General features: G+C 35.8%; 1 protein-coding gene across 1 annotated transcript; it reads right to left on the bottom strand.

Annotated features, from left to right (window-relative positions):
* Nucleotides 1–218: 218 nt before the first annotated feature.
* On the bottom strand, nucleotides 219–20,056 carry LOC306861744 (palmitoyltransferase ZDHHC17-like). The gene is made up of 17 exons (XM_079404179.1): nucleotides 19,926–20,056; nucleotides 14,912–15,015; nucleotides 13,482–13,604; nucleotides 13,127–13,204; nucleotides 11,127–11,271; nucleotides 10,726–10,790; nucleotides 10,486–10,648; nucleotides 9,318–9,443; nucleotides 9,095–9,237; nucleotides 8,894–8,994; nucleotides 6,238–6,362; nucleotides 5,382–5,444; nucleotides 5,140–5,233; nucleotides 4,801–4,884; nucleotides 4,019–4,176; nucleotides 3,757–3,851; nucleotides 219–2,973 (listed from the first exon to the last, which is right to left on the bottom strand). Exons 1-17 carry the CDS (start codon nucleotides 19,986–19,988, stop codon nucleotides 2,835–2,837), a joined length of 1,869 nt encoding a protein of 622 aa, XP_079260305.1. The 5' UTR covers nucleotides 19,989–20,056; the 3' UTR covers nucleotides 219–2,834.
* Between the last annotated feature and the right edge of the window lie 610 nt (nucleotides 20,057–20,666).

The raw sequence follows: 20,666 nt of genomic DNA on the forward strand, positions 1-20,666 counted from the left end.
AATGCTATCATTCAAATAATGGTCCTAAAAAATTAGGTTAATTTTCTTTATGCAGAATATTCCTTTTTGAACCCTCTACTGGCGTTAATGTTTCAAACAGTAGTCATTGTACGAGCATCTACATTTAGGAAACAAACATGTTACATGTAAAATAAACCCGTGTTTGTGCACTTTGCTTCTGCCGTGTGGTGATATTGAAAACTAACGCACAGGCCTTTCACCTTCGAAAGTTTTATTAATAAAGCCATTAAAATTGAACCATGCCCAATAAGTTACATCTGAAGCAGAGTAGGGTGACGTCCTGATCTCAGCTGAGGCACTGGAGATGAGCATGTGCTTTTCACATGGTGGGAAAACAGCCGGCCAAACCGTAAAGGCAGAGGAACAACAGAGTGAATATATTCTCTAAAAACAGTGTCACATGTATGAATGAATGACCGTCACTGTGCCTAATCCCAAAATTACAGCACAGGGCCCATCGACCGCGTCTGCTCACGTCTCCTTCTCTGGCATTTACAGTTTGTACATCCAGTGGTACAACAAACCCAGCAATGAAACATACAAAAGAAACCCTTTAGCCTGAATATTAATCAACGAGAATGGGACATTCAGATATAATACATCTGCAGAGCTCCGATTGGTCGCAGAGCATGAGGGACACGCAAGAACGATACACACATCGGGTTTAAAATGTAAAAACAAACAGAAAAGAATAAATAAAAAATAAAAAAACCCGGTTGCAAATACTGAACATTCACTATTTACAGACGGGGGGCGTCTTTCGGATGACAGGGTGATCACTATGTCCAGGCTTTACACATGCAGTGGAGACTTGCAAGGTCAAAGGTCTATACACAGCAGTGCCAGACGCCACTAAAAGCTACAGTCATACACTTTGATAGTCAATTTTTTTGTTTTTTCGCTTTTTGGTAAGATTAAAAAAATTAGGAGCAGCTTCAACTAACACAGACGAAAAAAAAAAAAAAAAACGAAAGTCACTCACAGAATAATGAATCTAGTTCATTTATGTACAGATGCACATTCTTTACATCAGTTCATCCTGTCAGCTGCTGCCACACCAACAGGAAGAGGAAATGGGGAGAGCAAAAGGGGGAGGAGCTTCCTCTTTTTACGTAAACATGAAGATCCCTCGGCGACACTGGGGAAACGAGCTTGCTTCAATAACGACGAACAAAACGAAGATATAGATCAGTGCATTGTAGGCAGACGAATAATGTCGCTGCCACACAAAAAAAAAGAAATAAAAAAATGTATAAGACAGAAGGAGCCCCTCTGGCGTGTTAAACGGCATCTTTAAGTTCATACAGCTATCAGGTCCACTTAATGGCTATTCAACAGCATTTCAACTTTAAATGTATGCACTTTCTAAACTACTCTACTCATAGATAAATATAGAGGTTCACATACGAGCGTGTTATTTCTTGTAAATGCAGAGGGAACCTGGATTAATCTCATAAATGCATCAAGAACGTGTCCAGGTCACATTTCAACCTAAAATGTGAACAAAACATAAGTGTGTGCATATGTGGATATATATGTTCTGCATTATTGTAACGTTATATTGATGTAAATTCAGCACATTTCTCTTTCCCAATGCTCATTACCATAATGCGGTTTTGTTGTAATTCTCATTGCAATATAGTATTTTTTTATTTTGCATTAAACAATGGCTATAATACAATGATTTAAAAAATAGCATAATTTAAAGGCAGTATAATATAAATACTTTGATATTTAAATACAGTAATGAGGAGGTTTTTGTGCATGAATGGTAATGAGAATTATGGAGAAAATGTATTTAATTTTCATGAAAACCACAATAAAATGCAAAAACAGGCTTCATTTTCTCTAAACAAAATATAATCCAATATTTTTTTTCTCTTTGATTTTTGGGTGAAATATGACCCGGCTTCATCTTCTTGACACGTTTCGTAGGGTTCACCCCACCTAAACTATTAAACATGCTGCAAATATAAAAACCCAAATGAAGACATGTAAAATGACCTCATGATACCATAATAACTCTTCGAAAAATACTACATTAATAGGTTCAAATAAATATGTTAAGTCACATTATTTAAACAGGGCATCTCTCTAGTCGTATGAATGCGTGTCAATAGGATGCCTGTTTTGATCTGAGTCATGATCAGACGAATCAAGGCAGCTTAAAGGAATCGTTCACCTACCGTTATTTACTAATCATCATGTCGTTCCAAACATGCGTATTACTTTCTACTCGTATGGAAAAGAGCAGCCTGAACATTCTGCTAAATATCTCTTTTTGTGTTCCACGTAAGACAGTCAGTCACATGGTTCTGATGCGACATGAGGATGAATAAATACTAATAAAAGTCTAATTTTGGCCAGAACAATTCCTTAAAACCACAAACGCTATTATCGCCTGATGCTTTTGCTATGCTAATTCTCATTCCTACACAGAGTTCCAGGTTGAACCAGGACTTGCGCACGACGAAGATCCGATATCACTTTAAAAGCAACAAAAAAGGGGTCACAGGAAGAAAACCAAGGTTAAAACGAAAAGCAGTCGATGTGCGAAACAAAACACAAACGTCTCTGCTGACCAATCGAGGATCCGCCTCTGTCTTTAAACTCCTCCTCTTCCTGCATCTCTGGTGCAGTGGGCGGGTGGAGTTGGTGACGGTAACCAATGACAGCATGCGTTATCCTGACTGGGTGAGGTTTGCAGTCTTGGTGAAGGAGATGGTCCCGGTTGAGCAGCACTTCAAGAAAACCTCTCCCCTCTTCTCCCTTTCGCTCCGTCTTCTCTCACGCTTTGTCGCCCCTTCACCGTGCTACACCAGCTGGTATCCTGAGCCGGACGTCTGGTCGTACTCTATTGTGTGCTGGGAAGTCCAGTCTACCACCACGGGCCGCAGCAGACCGCAGCAGCGCAGCTCGAAGAAATCTATGAGGTTCCTCATACAGCCGTGACTGAAAACAGAGGAGCAATGTTAGGGGAGCAACTTAAAAACAACTCATTCTGTCATAGTTCTGACTAAACCGTTCAGTTTAGCAATTTCAGTTTCAGTCATTTTGTTAGGAGGTTGTCATTTTTATTACTTATTATTCAAATAATTCTAAATAGTTTTTTCCCCCCCCATTTTAGTTTGTTTTTAGTTAATAATTTTAGTAGTTCAACTTATTATCTGAAAGTGTTATTACTATTTTGCTCATTAGCTTTTAGTTGTTTTGAACAGCATTTCTTTATAATGTTTTGGTTAAATGTATTTTTTGTGCATTATTCATTTTGAAATTTTTATTAGTCATTTGTTCCAATATTTGAATAGTTTTAATTGTTTTACTCAATATAATATAAAATGAACTAAAACTTAAGTAATCTTAGTATTTAAATGTATTATTAATGTAAACTTATTATCTGAAACAGTGTTATTTTTTCTATACCCTTTTTCTATAGATATTAGCATTATCATAATGGGGGACTTTTTGAATTAAAACATTCATTAGAGGTAATTCGCTTAATCGAATTGTATCTTTCTATAAATTATGGCATCTAAACAAGCACTAGTAGGTATATTTTCAAACAGTAAGTGTATATAGATTATATTCTACAGACTGTATTGATATATAAAGCATGCCTCTATAAAATATATTTAAGGTCACGGTCACTTGACAAACAAACCATCCTCCTCTATGTTCAGTGCCGTATAGATAAGCTGCTCCCAGCTCAACCTGAAATGAGTTTTAAGGACTCACTTGAAAGGGCTCTCGATGGACGTGGCTGTAACTTTAAAGTGCTTATATCTTCTGGCGTTCATGCGCTCGTTTGTAGTGATGCCCAGAACAGCGATCTATGGAGGACACATCAAAGATTCACATCAAACCACAAAAACTGTTCCAAACCCTAGTGAGCCGATTCAATTTCTACAGGTTAACATGCAGACTAAAACGGATTCTCAAGACCTAACAAAGGCAGCTTTCTTGCTTTTGTAACAGATCTGGATTGAGTGTGTCTTACCTGGTAGAGCTGGCACATGATGAGTACAGCGACCCACATCAAGTGAAACACACTGTTGATAAACATCCAGAACATCCACGGCGAGCAGGTGGCGATCTGGGTGATGTAGATCCAAAAGCCGTCTTTAGTGTAGCTGGTAGCACAGTGAATCCTCCAGTCTGCAGAAACAGACCACAATCACGTTCACTTCATCAATATTATACATACGTATGCTACTAATGCAAAAAAAAAATCAGGTAACAATAAGGTCTCATTTGTTAATATTAATTAAAGGGATAGTTCACCCAAAAATTCAAATTGACATCATTTACTCACCATCAAGTCATTCCAAACCTGTATGAGCTTATTTCTTCTGTTTAACATAAAAGAAGATATTTTGAAGAATGTTGGTAACCAAACAGCTGATGGTACCCACTGACTTCCATAGTATTTTTTTCCATACTATAGAAGTCAATGGCTACCGTCAACTGGTTACACGCATTCTCCAAAATATCTTCAGACAATGGTGACAAGACTTTCATATTTGGGTGAACTATCCCTTTAAAGCATTAACTAACATGGACTATGAATGAACTACATTAATGTTAACAGATACAACTTTGATTTTAATAATGAATTAGTAAATGTTGAATCTAAATGCTGTTTAAGTATTGTTCATGTTATCGAATGAAACCTGATTGTAGAGCGTAACAAAAATGAATACTATTTTCTTCTGAAATTGATCTACATGCATTTATCATCTCATTGATAGTATAAAACTATGCAAACCCAGGTGTACTTACAGCAAATGCATCCGTATATCATCCAACAGATCATGCACAACAGGAAGAACAAGTAGCCCATAAAGTAACGGTGGTTTCCACTTCCTGTCCGCACACAACGAGGAGAAAAACAGACAAATGAAAGGAATGAATCATATCTGCCGCTTTACATTCCCTCAACTATCTACCTTTGGCTCAAATTAGTCCAAGATTTGGATTATGGGATGCTAAATGGGCTTTCTTCACAATAGTGAACAATTTCCTGGCCAATCTCTGACTTTTCATGTTAATGTCAGGTGGAAAGCATGTGAGGCGGATGGTTGGTGGGACTTAATGTGGGTATATGACTGAAAAACTCACCTACGCAGTTGCCGACCCACGGGCAGTGGTGATCAAACTTGGCGATGCATCGATTGCAAACAGCGCAGTGTTTCGATCTGATTGGCTTCCGTATCTGTGGAGAACAGGCCGTTAAAGTGAGTGTTTTATGCACAGGCACCTAAATGGAAATTGCAATGCAAATCAGACTGTTGAGTTATCATCTTGCCAAAACTGACTGTGTTCAAGCAGCGGTGTGCAGAATGGAAGAGAGTCATAATTACCAAACAGGTGCTGCAGAATATGCTGAGATCCAGACAGCCTGTTTCTGCCAATTCAACTATAGTCTGAAGAGAGTAGAAGAGAAAACAGCAGAGCATTTTTACATTTTCTGAAGAAAATCAGAGTGGTGCTTTCCTGTGCATAAAGCATCAGTGTTCCGGATGGTTGCTTACTGGCACAAGTTAAAAAGCCCTGAATCATACCACTTGAAGATTTGGAGAAATGTAGCTTGCTCACCAATGGATCCTCTGCAGTGAATGGGTGCCGTTAGAATGAGAGTCCAAACAGCTGATAAAAACATCACAATAATCCACACCACTCCAGTCCATCAGTTAACATCTTGTGAAGCCAAAAGCTGAGTGTTTTTAAGAAACAAATCTATCAAGACATTTTAACAAATGGCCAAAATATACATCAATAAGTTGATTCTCTTTTGTCCTCACATCAAAATCCACCTACGTATTTATTTTGAACTGTTTTGGCTTGTAAACAGTTCTTGATCAGTGCATATTTCCCTCCTGATTCAGACGAGACAACATTTTCACTGGAGAAAGCAATATTATGGATTATGGACTTGTATTTTGTCCAGAAGCAACATCATCATGATGGATTTGTTTATTATAAACATGCATCTTTTGGCTTCACAAGACATTAATTGCTGGACTGGAGCGGTGTGGATTATTGTGATGCTTTTATCAGCTGTTTGGACTCTCATTCTGACGGCACCCATTCACTGCAGAGGATCCATTGGTGAACAAGTGATGGAATGCTTCATTTCTCCAAATCTGATGAAGAAACAAACTCATCTACATCTCAGATGGCCTGAGAGTAAATTTTATAAACAGTTTGAGATTTTACCTTTTTCTTCTGCTCCTCGGATGCTTTGATGATACCAGGGTCGGACTTCCAAGACTTGCCAAAGTTGTAGAAGAGAGCCAGACTGTTGAGCAGGAAGGGCAGGTGGACGGTGACGAAAGGGAGATGTGTGGAGAGTTAAGGAAGTTATGTTTAATATGGCACAGCAAAAGAATCAACAGGGTTAATACTTTTTTTGGACCAATTAATTGAATCAGACTGTTTTGAATGTATCGTTTAAAACCCACTGATTTAGTGAAAAAAAACTATTTAAAAGAATGATTTAATCACAAATCTTACGACAAAAAATAACTGAGCTAGTAGTCAATCAAACTGTGATCCTCTTAAGTCATGCAAACTCATAGTCCTAAGAAACTTCACTAATTTAGTAAATTAGTGAAATGTACCGTCTCTCATCCCGTTTAAACAGAACATACAGTTTGACAAATTACTTTTTGAATTGAGACCGAAAGTTCCGAGGAAATTGAGCTGTCACATTTCAATGATTTTTAAAAAAATGTAACATTTCCTGTTTAACTTGTGGCTTTGACATCTGGATGTAACACGAGCGTCTCCATCAACCAGAGGCAAACTATGTCCAAAAAGACATTGACAAATGCAGAAAATCTGTTTCTTCTGTAAGTGGGTCGGTGGTTTCGCTGAGCTGCATAAAGGCAACAATTACAGCAGGGAAAAAAAAATAAAAGCTAAATCCTCAGAGGAGATGCTCTATTGTTGGATGATAAAGGGGAGAGGGAAACAGATCCACCCAGAGCTCTCAGTCTGATTTCAGTGATTTCAGCTGCAGGGTTTGAGCGCATTGTTTCTATTCCTGAAGCACCTGGACACACGGCGGTTCTGTGCACACTAAACATCACTCCACAACCTCCAATTACAGCCACACGAACCACATTTCAGCAGCTTCATTCGAGATGCAGATCCAGACATGAGTCATGTCTTGAGCGGTTTGCTCAGGAGATGAGAAAATGCTTCAGCTTTGGGAAGAAATCCTATTTTACCAATAATGTTTGACAGCACCATAACCGCAGAAATGCAACATTGTCATTACCAGACAAGAACTTGGCTTTCTTGTGTTTGCACTTGCTTTCTCTCACACCTAATGGTGGGCGTCATGAACAGAATCTTATATCACAGTAGAAGTAATTATATATCACAGTCATCATTTATAGCACAATATAGTTATCTTTGCTGGAAATTCAACAAAAAACTGTCTATATATATTGAATAACTATAAATGAGTAATGCCAAATGTTGGACAATCCAGAAAAATAAATACATCACACATGGAAAGTGCTCCATCTTATTTGATTATTACTTCTTGATAAAATTGATGGGCACAAATTGATGGATCAGATTACTCATAACAAAGACCCCTTACGAAAATGTAAATCTACTGACAGTGTACTGACCCTCTGGCTATCCGAGATGTAGATGATATTGTTTGTTTATAGGAACAGATTTGGAAACATTTATTATTCCATCACTTGCTCACCAATGGATCCTCTGCAGTGAATGGGTGCCGTCAGAATAAGAGTCAAAACAGCTGATAAAAACATCTCAATAATTCACAAGGAATCCACAAGATGTTAACTGTGGATTATTGTGATGTTTTTATCAGCTTTTTGGTCTCCTATTCTGACGGCACCCATTCACTGCAGAGGATCCACTGGTGAACAAGTGATGGAATGCTACATTTCTCCAAATCTGTTCCTAATTGCATTTATTATTTTGCAAAACCTCATTTTGTGTCTCTCTCTCCTGTAAATAATGTAAAGCTTCACTCCGCACCAATAAGCGTATGGACATATCTACCAGTATTTGACACATTTCTACCATTGCACAATACATACTGTCAAGCCGCCCAGACCTTCTCTCACCCACACTATATCACTTAAAGTGTCAAATTCACTAAAATTATTGTGCGAGTCACTCCTGATAAGAATTTTCGTGGAAAATTAGGCATATTAGAAGATGATGCATCTGCCTAGAATTTTACACTTTAACACAACTTAAAACAACTTATCTCCAGAAAAACCCACTCAAGTTGGCGTCAGTAAACCGTGGGTGAAAGAGGGATATTTTCATCTCTTTTTGTTTTCATGAAGTGTGAATGGATGAAAAATTCAGATGCTGAAGCATACTGCTAAACTTCATATTTCTATCATCAGTTCCTTTCATTAAGTCCGTCACACCAACTGAACATTTAAACAAAAAAGCTTCTCTACCAGATCATTTTCAGATCTTTCAACACTGAAAAGTCAGATATTGCCATATAAATTGGGTCACTTCAGCAACCCAGTTTTAAGTTTCATGCCGGGAAAACAATAAAGACAGAAAAAGAAGGCGTTTTCAAAGGAAGATATACAATTCTTTAGCTCTTGGCTGACCTGGTTTCCTGCTGTCAGCGCTCTTATACGCATGTTCATCTGAGTCAACCAACATATAAATGGCATCTTTTATGCGAATTAAATCATTTTTATTTATGTGAATCACTGAGGCAAATGCTGGATTTGCTTTTGCTGATAAATTATGTTTTGTCAGAAGAACTAAAAACAGTATTCCGATTAAGTGGGTTGAATCAGCCTAACTGAGTTGCATCAGTTTCTTATCAAACTGAGGGAGCAACTGAAAAGGATATCATTCCAGAACCAATAAAACCAGGTGATGTACATCCAGAACTTAGTGGCCAGATAGATGCCCAGAGGAAGAGCACTATGCATGGAGTGATCGAAGAAAGCCCTAGAAGCAGAGATCAAATATTAGCGATGATGCTTCGCATTCACATCAGAATGCATTAAACGGCTGAGTAGCACCACAGATGGGTAATACGGCGTCGTACTTGGACAGAAACTGCACGATGAGCCACACCGCTGCATACATCGCACCCTTGATGAGCCAGGAGTCAATGTCCAGATCGGCAATAAATCCCACCAGCCAGATCACCAGGAACGGAGTTCCCAACATCACCTTCTGCCTGAACTCCTGTAGACGGACAGAGAAACGTCAGAGTGCACACAATACATTGTGATTTCTCCTTAATAGTAATTGATCGGTTGCTCTACCTTGTCCGTTTTGAGACGTTTCAGGTACGAGGGACTATCGTAACCTTTGGCTTGTCTGGCCTCCTGCAGATGATTTATCATCCACACATTTTTCCTCTGTTTGGCCAAATCCAGTGGTGTCTCCCCCTGCAACCAACAAATATTATTAGATGTCATGTACACCAGTCATCATTAATTAAATCTATAACTATTATACATTTGTGTTCACTGAAATAAAGCCAAAATAAAACGAAACTAGTAAATAAAAAATTAAACAAAAATTTAAAAAGTTTAAGTTCAACTTTTAAAATTACTAAAGTTGTTTTTTAATTACTAAAATAAAAATAGTTTTATTTTAGTTTTACCTTTAGAAATAAAACTAAAAGGTAAAACTAAAATAAAACTATTTAGAAATATATATATATATATATTAAAAAATCATACACGACAAAAGCATATAACCAAATTATTAAAAATAAACAATTTAAAATTAAATAAGAAAATACAAAAATTTATAAAAACTACAATAGTATATAAATAATACTACAATACCATTAAGCAGAAATTACACTATTTAATTTAAAGATATAACATACATTTAATAATTACTGCAATGTAATTAATTTGAATTTTAAATCATATTTACTGAAATAATTTGAAAATGAATTCATTTAAAATAATTGCTCATAAATAAGTAAAATAGACTGATTTATACTTTGCATAGCAACTTCTGATTCTGTAATACAATTATACTATTTTTCCCAAATCAAGAAGTTTAAAAATACAAAATAAAAGGAAGTAAACACTATAACCGAAAGTACGCGCTGTAATTTGTTAAGTCTGTGTGCACTAGGAATCATACTTTCACTAATTTTACATACAGCACACAGCAAAAAAGCATTTGTATCCGTAACAACTGGAGTTAGCGAGGTTTTGTGGCATTAAATATTTATTAAATATTAAAATACTTAAAAAGGTTTTACAGCATTTGCTGCTCAATTATCAGACAGAACGGTTATATAAAGAAGACATTAAATGGATAGAGAAGCAGAATGGTGTCAAAATAAAAGTTCTGCATTTAACACTTAGTGGCCAAAAAGAAAACTTTCTGGCCGATGCTGATAATAATAATTAAAAAAGTACCACCAATCTACACTCTTGATTTCAGTATGCTAGTGTAGGACTTCACCTTGATGTTCTGTGCGTCGACATTAGCATTGGCATCCAACAGCAGGCTGATGACGGTAGTGTTTCCAGCCAGAACCGCCCAGTGCAGAGCCGTGTTCTTATGATACTTATCACCCAGATTCACCGACACGTTAAACGTCAGCAACAGCCGTGTCGGGTCAACACTGCAGAAATCCCATCTAATTAACTTTACATCTCGCAACGGCAAAAGAATAAATTTCCTTTCACAAAACACACGCACCTGTGCATCCGATAAGCCGCCCACATCAAAGGGGTCATGCCATTCTGATCCATCATATCCACATCCTGGAAAATATGACACAGAGAAGACTTAAAAGAAAGATCAGACAGGGATCAAACGCAGTATCATCTTTCCTAGAGGTCAAACCTCCATGGATGGAAATGTCATAAACGCCCCCTGCAGGCTGAAAATGGAATAAGAACAACAAAATGCATGATAAATCGACTCTTTGGCATGTTAATAAACAGTATTGAGTGATAGGGCTGAGTAGCTCCACCCACAGTGAAATCTCACTGGCTCAAAATCGCAATCAAAATATTTTGATTGGCTGTGACTGCCAGCTTTTGTTTTGATGAGATCAGCACCCGACAGAGCGTTTTCTAAGCGTTAAACAAGTGTACCTGTCCTTTGGCAATGAGATACGCCACAATGGAGGTGTGTCCAAACTGAGTGGCCAGATGCACACAACTGCATCCCTCGCCATCGATGAGAGAAGGATCAGCGCCGTACTTCATTAACTGCACCACCATGGAGAGATGGCCCTGTCTAAATGAGAGAGAGCAGAGTTTTAATTAAACATCACACACACACTACATTCATGCAGTACTGGCATACTTGCACAATTTTTGCAGTGCGCACACTATGCACATTTTTGTATGCACTGAATAACTGGATAACCCATCACATCGCACAAACTGAGCACAATGCATCCCACAATGTAATGCACTACTATTTTACTACAGGGTTCCTTAAATCTTGCCCTGGAGAGCCAATGCGCTGCAGAGTTTAGCTCCAACCCTGATCAAACTCACCTACCTGTGATTTTCTAATGATCCTACAGACATTGATTAGCATCCTCAGGTGAGTTTGATTAGGTTTAGAGCTAAACTCTGCAGGAAAATGGATCTGTTGGGCCAGATTTGAGGATCCCTGTTTTAGTATAATATACAGGTATGTACTATTATTGTATTTATTTGTTTTACTTAAAAAAATCATTTTAAATTCATCTTATTTTTAGGTGAAGTTTTAGTAATTTCTGTTTTGTGTTTGTCATTTTTATTTCTATTTAGATTTCATTTAATAATTTAGTTTTTGCAATTTTACACAAAATAAATTTCAGCTAATTTTCTTTTCCGCCCTTCTAATATTTATATTTCAGCTTTATTTTAATTAAATATTTATTAATTTGAATTTAAGTTGCAGTAATATTGTTTTGCATTGTCATTTTTATAAGTTTTTATATATTTCTATTTGGCTTTAATTTAGTTATTTCAGTTTTAATTTTTATAAATTACACCTTTAAACTTTTTATTTCAGATAAGTTTCCTTTTTTCACAAGTTTCGCAAGTTTTTCCATCTAATATTTACATTTAATTTCAGCTTAACTTCAATTACTTAAAGATGGTTTAATTTTAGTTTAAGTAATTACTGTTTTGTTTGCCATTTTATTAGTTTTACTTTTTTATTTAAAATTTACTTAAACGTATTTCAGTTTTAGTTTTTGTAATTCAACTTCAACTTTTTATTTTAGATGATTTGTTTATCTAATATTTACATCAAATACACATAAGATAAATGACAATAGCTGTGCTGTGATTTCGGCTATACTTGCATATAAAATTAGAGAAGCAACATAATATCAGAATGAATCAGAATCCACGTTTATTGTTGAGTGTTCATGAGATGATATCTGTGTTTAACTGAAAGTGCTGCTCCTCTCCGCCACTCGCTGAACAGAGCAGATACACAGAGAGAGAGAGAGGGGTGTGCATGTGCTGGGACAGCAAGACCTCACGCTCGCGCGGCAGTACCAGCGAGTCTCAGAAACTAAATAAGGTTTGGGCAAACCCTAAAGATTTGTCGATAGGTGCTTTTTTGAAGAGGGGGGAAAAAGTCGCTAAGTTGCCAACACTGTGTATCTCCATTTCTCCAACTACAGGCTTTGGCATGGGTCAAACAAATGGGGAAAATTTGCGCTGCGTTAATCACGCGGTAATAAAATTAGTGCCATTAAAATTCATTTGCGTTGACGCGTTACTTTGACAGCACTAATTTCTACTTAAAATTGTTTCAGCTTTAGTTAGTGTAATTTGAGTACTTCAACTTAAAACATTTTATTTCAGCTAATTTTAAGTTTTTCATCATTTAAGTTTTTCAGTTTTTATTTAATTTCAGCTTTATTTCAACTACCCTTCCATCTCCAGTGAGACGAACAAACCAGAAAATTTGACGAACAAACCAGAAAAAAGTTTTAAAAAATCTGAAATACTTTCACAAATTAACTCTATGAGGTCATGAACCACATTTGTTCATACTAATTAATTAAATAGCAAGCAGTATACAGTATATACTAGGTGGTCTGCAATAAGCATTATGCTGGTATTTCATTTCAAACACACACCTTGTAGCCCAGTGCAGTGGTGTAGAGTTGAGATCTCCTCCCAGCTGGTCGACTATGGCACCTTTAGATATGTAGAACCTAAAAAGAGTGGACCGACAGACAGCATTCAGGAAACGAGGGAAGGTCTAGGATTTATCTTACAGTTGCAAAAGAGAGCAGCGTAAAATGAATGACTGCGCCAGAGCAGGCGCTTATTAAGAAGAGGATATGCACACAAAGCCTCGTAATGGGAATTTCAATAATAACGCTATCCATTCCTCTGTGAGCGCATGTGTGTGCTGTCTTAATAACGTGAGGGAAAAAAATCCAGGAGAGAGCGGAGAATATGTATAAAATGAATACGAGAGAGACCTACTTGACCAGGTCTATGCGGTTGTTGATTGCCCCCCAGTGCAGAAGTGTGACATTTTCTTTATCCGGCTGACGCACGTCATATCCGGCTTCCACCAGCTCACGGCATCGCTCGAATATCCCGTACCTGAGCACAAATACACCTCAAATTACACCATAAAACATCCCTGAACAGCAACTTTTATCCATTTTGCCAACATTGGTGTTCACTTTGTCAGATGTTTTTAATTAGTCTTAGTCCATGTGTCAAATGTCCTTTTGATTTGTTTTCATATTTAGTGAACCTGTCAGGTTTCAGTTGACTAAAGGTCCTGGAATTTTAATCTCGTTTTAGTCAAAAAATATAAACAAACAATCTACATTGAAATCTTGTCTCTCAAAAGCTAATTAATTCCAATAATTCTGAATTATATTCATGTCTTTCTATCAAAACATAAAAGTCTTTGTATTGTGGCACATAGATTGTGAAAGTGCATTTGCAACCTCAATCATAAAACAAGGTTGTGTAGCACTTCGTTTGCCAAAAAATAAAAATTTATTTAATTTTCACTAAAAGATTAAAGATTAAAAGATTAATTAAATGAAAGTTTAAGCCTTCGTTTGATTACCAGTAAAATTAAAATACACAGAATAAAAAAATCATATTGTAAAATAAATGCATAAATTAATTAAGTTTATATAGATACATTTTTATGAATTAATTGGACATGCTCTTTCAATTATTAAAATTTTATTAAACCATTAAAATGGAATCCAGAAAAATTCTAATGCAAAACACAGAATTTGGTAAATATAACATTTCATAGGGTCCTAAAAATGACATTTTTGGTAAATTTTTAATCAATTATTATGTTGTGTAAGTTTCATGATTTTTCATTATTAAACATGACTTCTGATTACTAAAATTTAATGTAACCGTTAAAACAGAGTCCAGAAAATTCAAAAGTAAAAAAAAAAAGTAAAAGAAGAGATAAAACAAAAAATTTTAACAGAAAAGAAAATAAAATAGAATTTTGAAAAACAATTAAAGATTTCATAGGGCTCTATAATGGGGGATTTAAACTTTTGACATCTGGCAACCTCAAACATGAACACTCTTGGAGGTCTATATTTTATTTCCTCTTTTATGTTGAAGGCAAAATAGAGAAATTTTGGATATACAGAGTTTTTATTAGTCATGGGAAAAAATAATTTTTTTTTTTGGTTATAGTTTTTGTTAATAAATTTAACACTGGCCAGCAAACACAAAAAACTGTAAAAAAAATGGAAAGTCTTTTGCGTTCACTGATACTATAGAATCATGTTGCTCATCTGATGTGGTTTTGACGACATGATCATCATCTAGTTGTAGTAGTTTCTGGGTGGGATATTTGTGATGGTCGTAACGTTCCGGTGTGTGTGTGTGTGTGTGTGTGTGTGTGTGTGTGGACTCACTGGGTGGCTTTGACGATGTCCCAAGTGCTGTAGTCGTCCACGTGGCTCTTGCGGCTGACGCTCTCGCTGTAGTCATGGTTATAGTGACTCTGGGGTTTAATTTCCTGTGGGAGAGAATCACAGTCAGTTCATCTCTATAGAGCCATCAGATAGACGGATGAGTGATGAATGGCACTGAGGATCCTAAACTCAACATGTCATACATAAGGTCAGTCTCCATGGTGATGACGAGCTTAAAAACAAACACACACACACACACACACACACACACACAGAAAGAGGCTTTTAAAGGCGCCATATCATGGAAAACAGGATTTTCTTGCTCTTTGATGCAACTAAATGTTTATCAAAACTGCGCGATTAATCATATTTCAACCATGATCGCAATTTTTGCTTGTCTCGATTATTTAAGCATAATCGTCTGTGATATTTGCGATATATCCAAACATGAATCTTTAATACATCATTTTATTGTAAGAATTTTTGTAATTTATATGACGAATTTCACTGTTTTAGCTCCAGAGAGACGCTTCTTAAGGTTTTACCAGTTTTCATTATAGTTTTTTTTATGTAAATTATAAATATAATGAATCAAGAAACTACATAGTCAAATAAATCCTGCTTATGAATTGACATTTTCCTTCTCTGTGCTTACATGAAAGTGCAAATGTGCAATATTGCTAATTAAATGTAAAAAAATTAATCTGAAATCAAAACAATCATGATTAATAACTTATTTTTGAGCAAAATAATTGTGATTATTAGTGATTACGTTTTCCAGAAAATCAGTATTTATTTATTAATTTTATTTATATATACACGTGTGTATGTGTATATATATATATATATATATATATATATATATCGGTCAACAGCAATTCACATTATATTTATTATACATATTTAACAAGTAGCCTACTGAATACTAGTATTCCTGAAAACATTAAAAACTAGCAAACTGAGAATCATATTTTCACCAGGTAATGTTAATTTTACATACAGTACAGTGACAAATGACATAAATATGACATATTAGCCAACTGGATGGAGCGCGCCACTTTTAAAATAAAAACTGGCAAAATATTGGCCGATATATCGATCAACAACTATTCATATCATATTTATAACGTATACTGTATGTTTACAGTATGCTAGTATTCCATTAAGAAAACGTGGTGCTAAATGTGGCATAAAAGCAGGGTAGAATAAACCGAGGAGCTCTCTGCTAGCAGATGTGCACTTAATCCAAATGCATAAGTCATACACATAGCATAAATGCTAAGGATGTAACAATTCACTCAACTCACGATTATAAATTACATGTATCCTTTTATTATTGCTTGGACAAAATGCTGCACATTTCTTTGTGAAATTGAAATATAACACTATCATAATATACTAATATAGCACTCTTTTGTTGGTTTTGATCGCTTATATCAGGGGGCGCCCAACCCTGTTCCTGGCGATCGACTGTCCTGCAAAGTTCAGCTCCAACTCCAATCAAACACACCTGCCTTTAATTTTCACGTGATCCTGAAGACCTTAATTAGTTGAGTTGGAGCTGAACTTTGCAGGACAGTCGATCGCCAGGAACAGGGTTGGGCGCCCCTGGCTTATATTGTCCTCATTTGTAAGTCGCTTTGGATAAAAGCATCTGCTAAATAACTAAATTTAAATATAATGTAAATAACAAAACTAAACAGAAATTTTAAAACAAGCCCCAAATCAAATAAATAAATAAGATACATAAAAGAAATCTCTTCATATAAACAAAATAAGGCTTTTTCTGCGCTCTATCCATTTAAAATGAGAGGCAACCTCTGCATTTTAATCATGAGCCAAACAAAGATGCTGCATACATGCAACGTGCCATTTTTAATCTAAATTAGATTGTATAATTTCGAAATCTGAAGCGAAAACAAAATGGTCTGACTTCAGTTTTCTGAAAACTATACATAAATATCTGAATAATAACAGAACCGGCAGACGAGCTGAATGCGACGCAGATTCAGTCTCTGCCAGCAGGGGGACTGCTCTTATGAATATGTATTATACAGAGGCAAGGTCAAAAGATAAAATACCATCTAAACTTTTCTAAAGACAGTAAGTTCCCCTCAGACATGCATTCATATTAACTTCACTAATTGAATCGTTTCACCATTTCAACGATCAGAGAAACAAGAGCAAGACGTTTCAGTCCAGACCGCCAAACAGAACTGATCAAATGAGCAGCAGAGAGAATCAGCATCACCGGCAGGCCTTTATAAAGATGTCTGATTGTTTCATTCAATAGTTTTGCGCCTGGGATCAGACAGAGCAGTTGGTCTAATTCAATACTAATGTTCCTCCTGCCAGTGAGGAAACGAGCGGTTACAGCATCTGTGGGACCATGTGACACACACTGGCTTCCTATTAAAACAGGAAGACATTAAGCATTCATCTCTGGAGAGCGTGTGCTTTATCAACAGCTTCTGTTAATTACGTTAGCCATTTACATCTTTAGTTCATGTCAACATCCGTAACGACATGTCTGGACTGAGCGTCAACAGCCATCGAGAAATTATATTCACACTGTCAATGCAATGCCACAGATATGCATCACACAGTACCTCGAAATTAAAGATATAATATTTTTATCTCAGAATAAACCATGTTTTTCATGACTAAACTCATTATTTGTAGTCAGATTTCACATTTCTTTGTCTATTTTTACATATAAAGCCACAAAAGCAGAAGTGCAAAAGAAATCAAACCCACAGGTCACTACGTAGAAATACAGCAGAAAAATTCAATGCCACAAAGCTAAATTTGTTGCACGCAAACAGTGGCATTTCCTCCAACAGGACGGGCATCTCATCGATGCACCAGTCAAAAGTCACAACATCATCTTTGCAGAAAACCTCAGGTCTGATCTGATGGGTGATGGTAAAGAACAGATGGCTGGCTCTTCGCTATATGACTGTGCGGCCCCAAAGCCACCCACCCAGGTGACAAAGGGCCAAAGCATCTGAAAGGAACGAGATCCTGTTGACTTTCCTCTAGCTAAAAGCATTGATTAACTAAAGACAAATGCACAGATTGCGTCTTTCATAGTAGAGGGGTTTCCTTCTGCTCTGGTGGGGTTTTCGCAGCACAATCAATGTTTTTTGTCATATTTTGTCATTTGGATTAATATTTTGAAATTTGAAATCTATTTTAATTTTATTTAAAGTTTTCGTAATTTTGTTGTGTGGTTTTGTCATTTTTTTTTAAAAAACTAACATTAGTATCATTGCAATACAACTACAATATATTGCTTTTTTTTTCAACATCGAGATATAGAATAGATGAGTATAATAGTTTTTTAATAGATTTTATTAATATATTTTCTATTTTTTATTTTCCTTTTAATTAAAGTTTTGCTGTCATTTTATAATTTTTTATATATTTTTTAAAACACTAACAAGACATCTGTTATTTTAATATATTAATGATACTGTACACTATTTACACTTAAACTATTCTTTAAAACCTATATACTACATATATTTTAAATCGATTTTTGCCATCTCTTTTTAAACATGTCTAGGTTTCTTTTCATTATTTAATTTTTTTTCAGTTTATTTATTTACTTTTTACTACATCAAAATGAAAAATGCTTCCTTGATATCTATCTGAAGCAAAACAAGTGTAACGTTTTAATTGAATTACATTTATCAACTTAACATTTTACATTTTAATCTTAGTTTTAACTTTACTAATCCTGCTTCCAGTATGAATGTACGTTAGGTTTTACTTCATGTCCCACATTTTTTCCACAATCAGCAAAAAAGCAACTGGAACAAATGCTCCATATTATAATATAACCTCTTGATAATCCATCACAAATCAAATTATGAGGACAGCTGAACTATTCATCTCCAACGGCCACATGCAATCTCTTTCATGGTTTCCTGTTCTAGCCTTGAAATCAATCACACAAACGTCATAACATTGTCTTCAGCTAATTTTGAGCAAATATTATGTAATATAAGCATTCACTACTGTTATTAAATTGTTTTAAGTCAGCCTTTGCCACCATGCTTGCTCTGCAGATCAGTATAAGCATTGGTCATTTAAAACAAAACATTGGTTGACTACACACACTGCAATAAAAGGTCTGCTGAGATCTTCCTTTCAGTCCAACAGGACGTTTCCATTCACTCAAACTACATGTGTGTGATCAGCTCTATGGTCAGTCTGCCTGGGCATGAATAATTTACTGCATGAGGTCTCATATGAGCAAGCTGTCTCACTACACACACCAGCAATGAGCTCAACTCTGGGCCTGCAATAAGAAAAAGTGTGCATTTTTGAGGTGTCATGTTATAATTTAGTCATTAACCTCAGAGAGGTGTCCTGTTTATTCATCATCCATTGCACATATAAAACTCTAGGTCTGCAAGAATTACATGTTTCATGCAAACCTCCCTACATCAACTGTCAATGTCATGTAAATCACCTGGTAATAACATTTAGAGAAAATATAAGAGCTGTAATATATAATATAAATATAAGACAGATGTGTCAATCTCAGTTTCACCAAAACGCACTCCGACAGACTTCTATAGTGTACTAAAGGCTTATTAATAAAACAATATGGCACAATCAATATTCAAATCTGAGGGTAAATCAATGCAAATGATTGTGAATGGTGTGTTATTTAAATGCAAACGCAGCACAAAACACTGGATATCTCCACAAATATACTAATGTCACGTTTGTCACTGCACGATATGGAATTAAAACACACCTCTGCCTTAAAATATGATTAGACATGCGATAAAACGACTACTACAAATATAATCTATGAATGTGAAAAGCTAGCGTTAGCTGCAATGCTATTACGCAGCAGTGGGGGGGATTTAACGTTAGCCCCTCTCCTTCACTGTGAGAATTTAGCGGGAGAAATAACGCTTTTACTAGCCCTGAAAACACTCCGGCTTCGTTTAGGATCGCTGCCGTGCTGCAGCTGGATAAAGGCTGTATTTTTTACCTCAGGATGGAGGATCGGGACGCATCCAGTTTCCTTCTTAAACTCATCCAGAGCGTCCGCCATCTTGCTGCTCGACCACGCGGAGCATCACGGGAAAAAAACATTTAGGGGGCGATAAACAGGAGAGAAGCGCGCGTGCACGAGGAAGCAGAGCGCTCGTGCACGTTAGATGTGACCCTGAACCACAAAAGCATTCATAAGGGTCAATTTAATGAAATTGAGATTTATTCATCAATGGAAAGCGGATAATATTCTAATAATATTGCATATTACTAATAAAAAAAACTTTACAGTTTGATTTATTTACAGTAGGATATTTACAAAATATCTTCACGGAACATGATCTTTACTTAATATCCCAATGATTTTTGGCATAAAAGAAAAATTTACCAAAAAATATTACTTATGACTGGTTATAAAATGAACAGAATAAAATGCTTTCGTATGTATATTATATTATTATATATTACACTAGTAATAACCTATAGTTATTAGTTAGTAGTATTAGTTATTAGTAATTGGCAAATACCAAATTATCACACAAAAGCTAGTTTTGAAATACCAATAATATACTATTGTTTTAAATAGCACAAATATAAAAGCAAGAGCTGATAAAAATGTAAAAACTGTATGTATTGAATGCAATGTAAGTCGCTTTAATAAAAGCATTTGCTAAATGCATAAATGTAAAATGCAAATGTAAAAAACAAATTTAATGTAACATTTAGATTTATTTTTATT

This window comes from Barbus barbus, assembly GCF_936440315.1.
Source record: "Barbus barbus genome assembly, chromosome: 42".
Classification (NCBI taxonomy): domain Eukaryota; kingdom Metazoa; phylum Chordata; class Actinopteri; order Cypriniformes; family Cyprinidae; genus Barbus; species Barbus barbus.

Coding starts and splice junctions, on each gene's coding strand:
- LOC306861744 (XM_079404179.1), bottom strand. CDS start 19,988: ATGGCGGACGCTCTGGATGAGTTTAAGAAGGAAACTGGATGCGTCCCG. Junction 13,605..14,911: donor GACATCGTCAAAGCCACCCA/GTGAGTCCACAC, acceptor ATTTGTGCTCAG/GTACGGGATATTCGAGCGAT. Junction 9,444..10,485: donor TCGACGCACAGAACATCAAG/GTGAAGTCCTAC, acceptor TGTTGGTTGCAG/GGGGAGACACCACTGGATTT.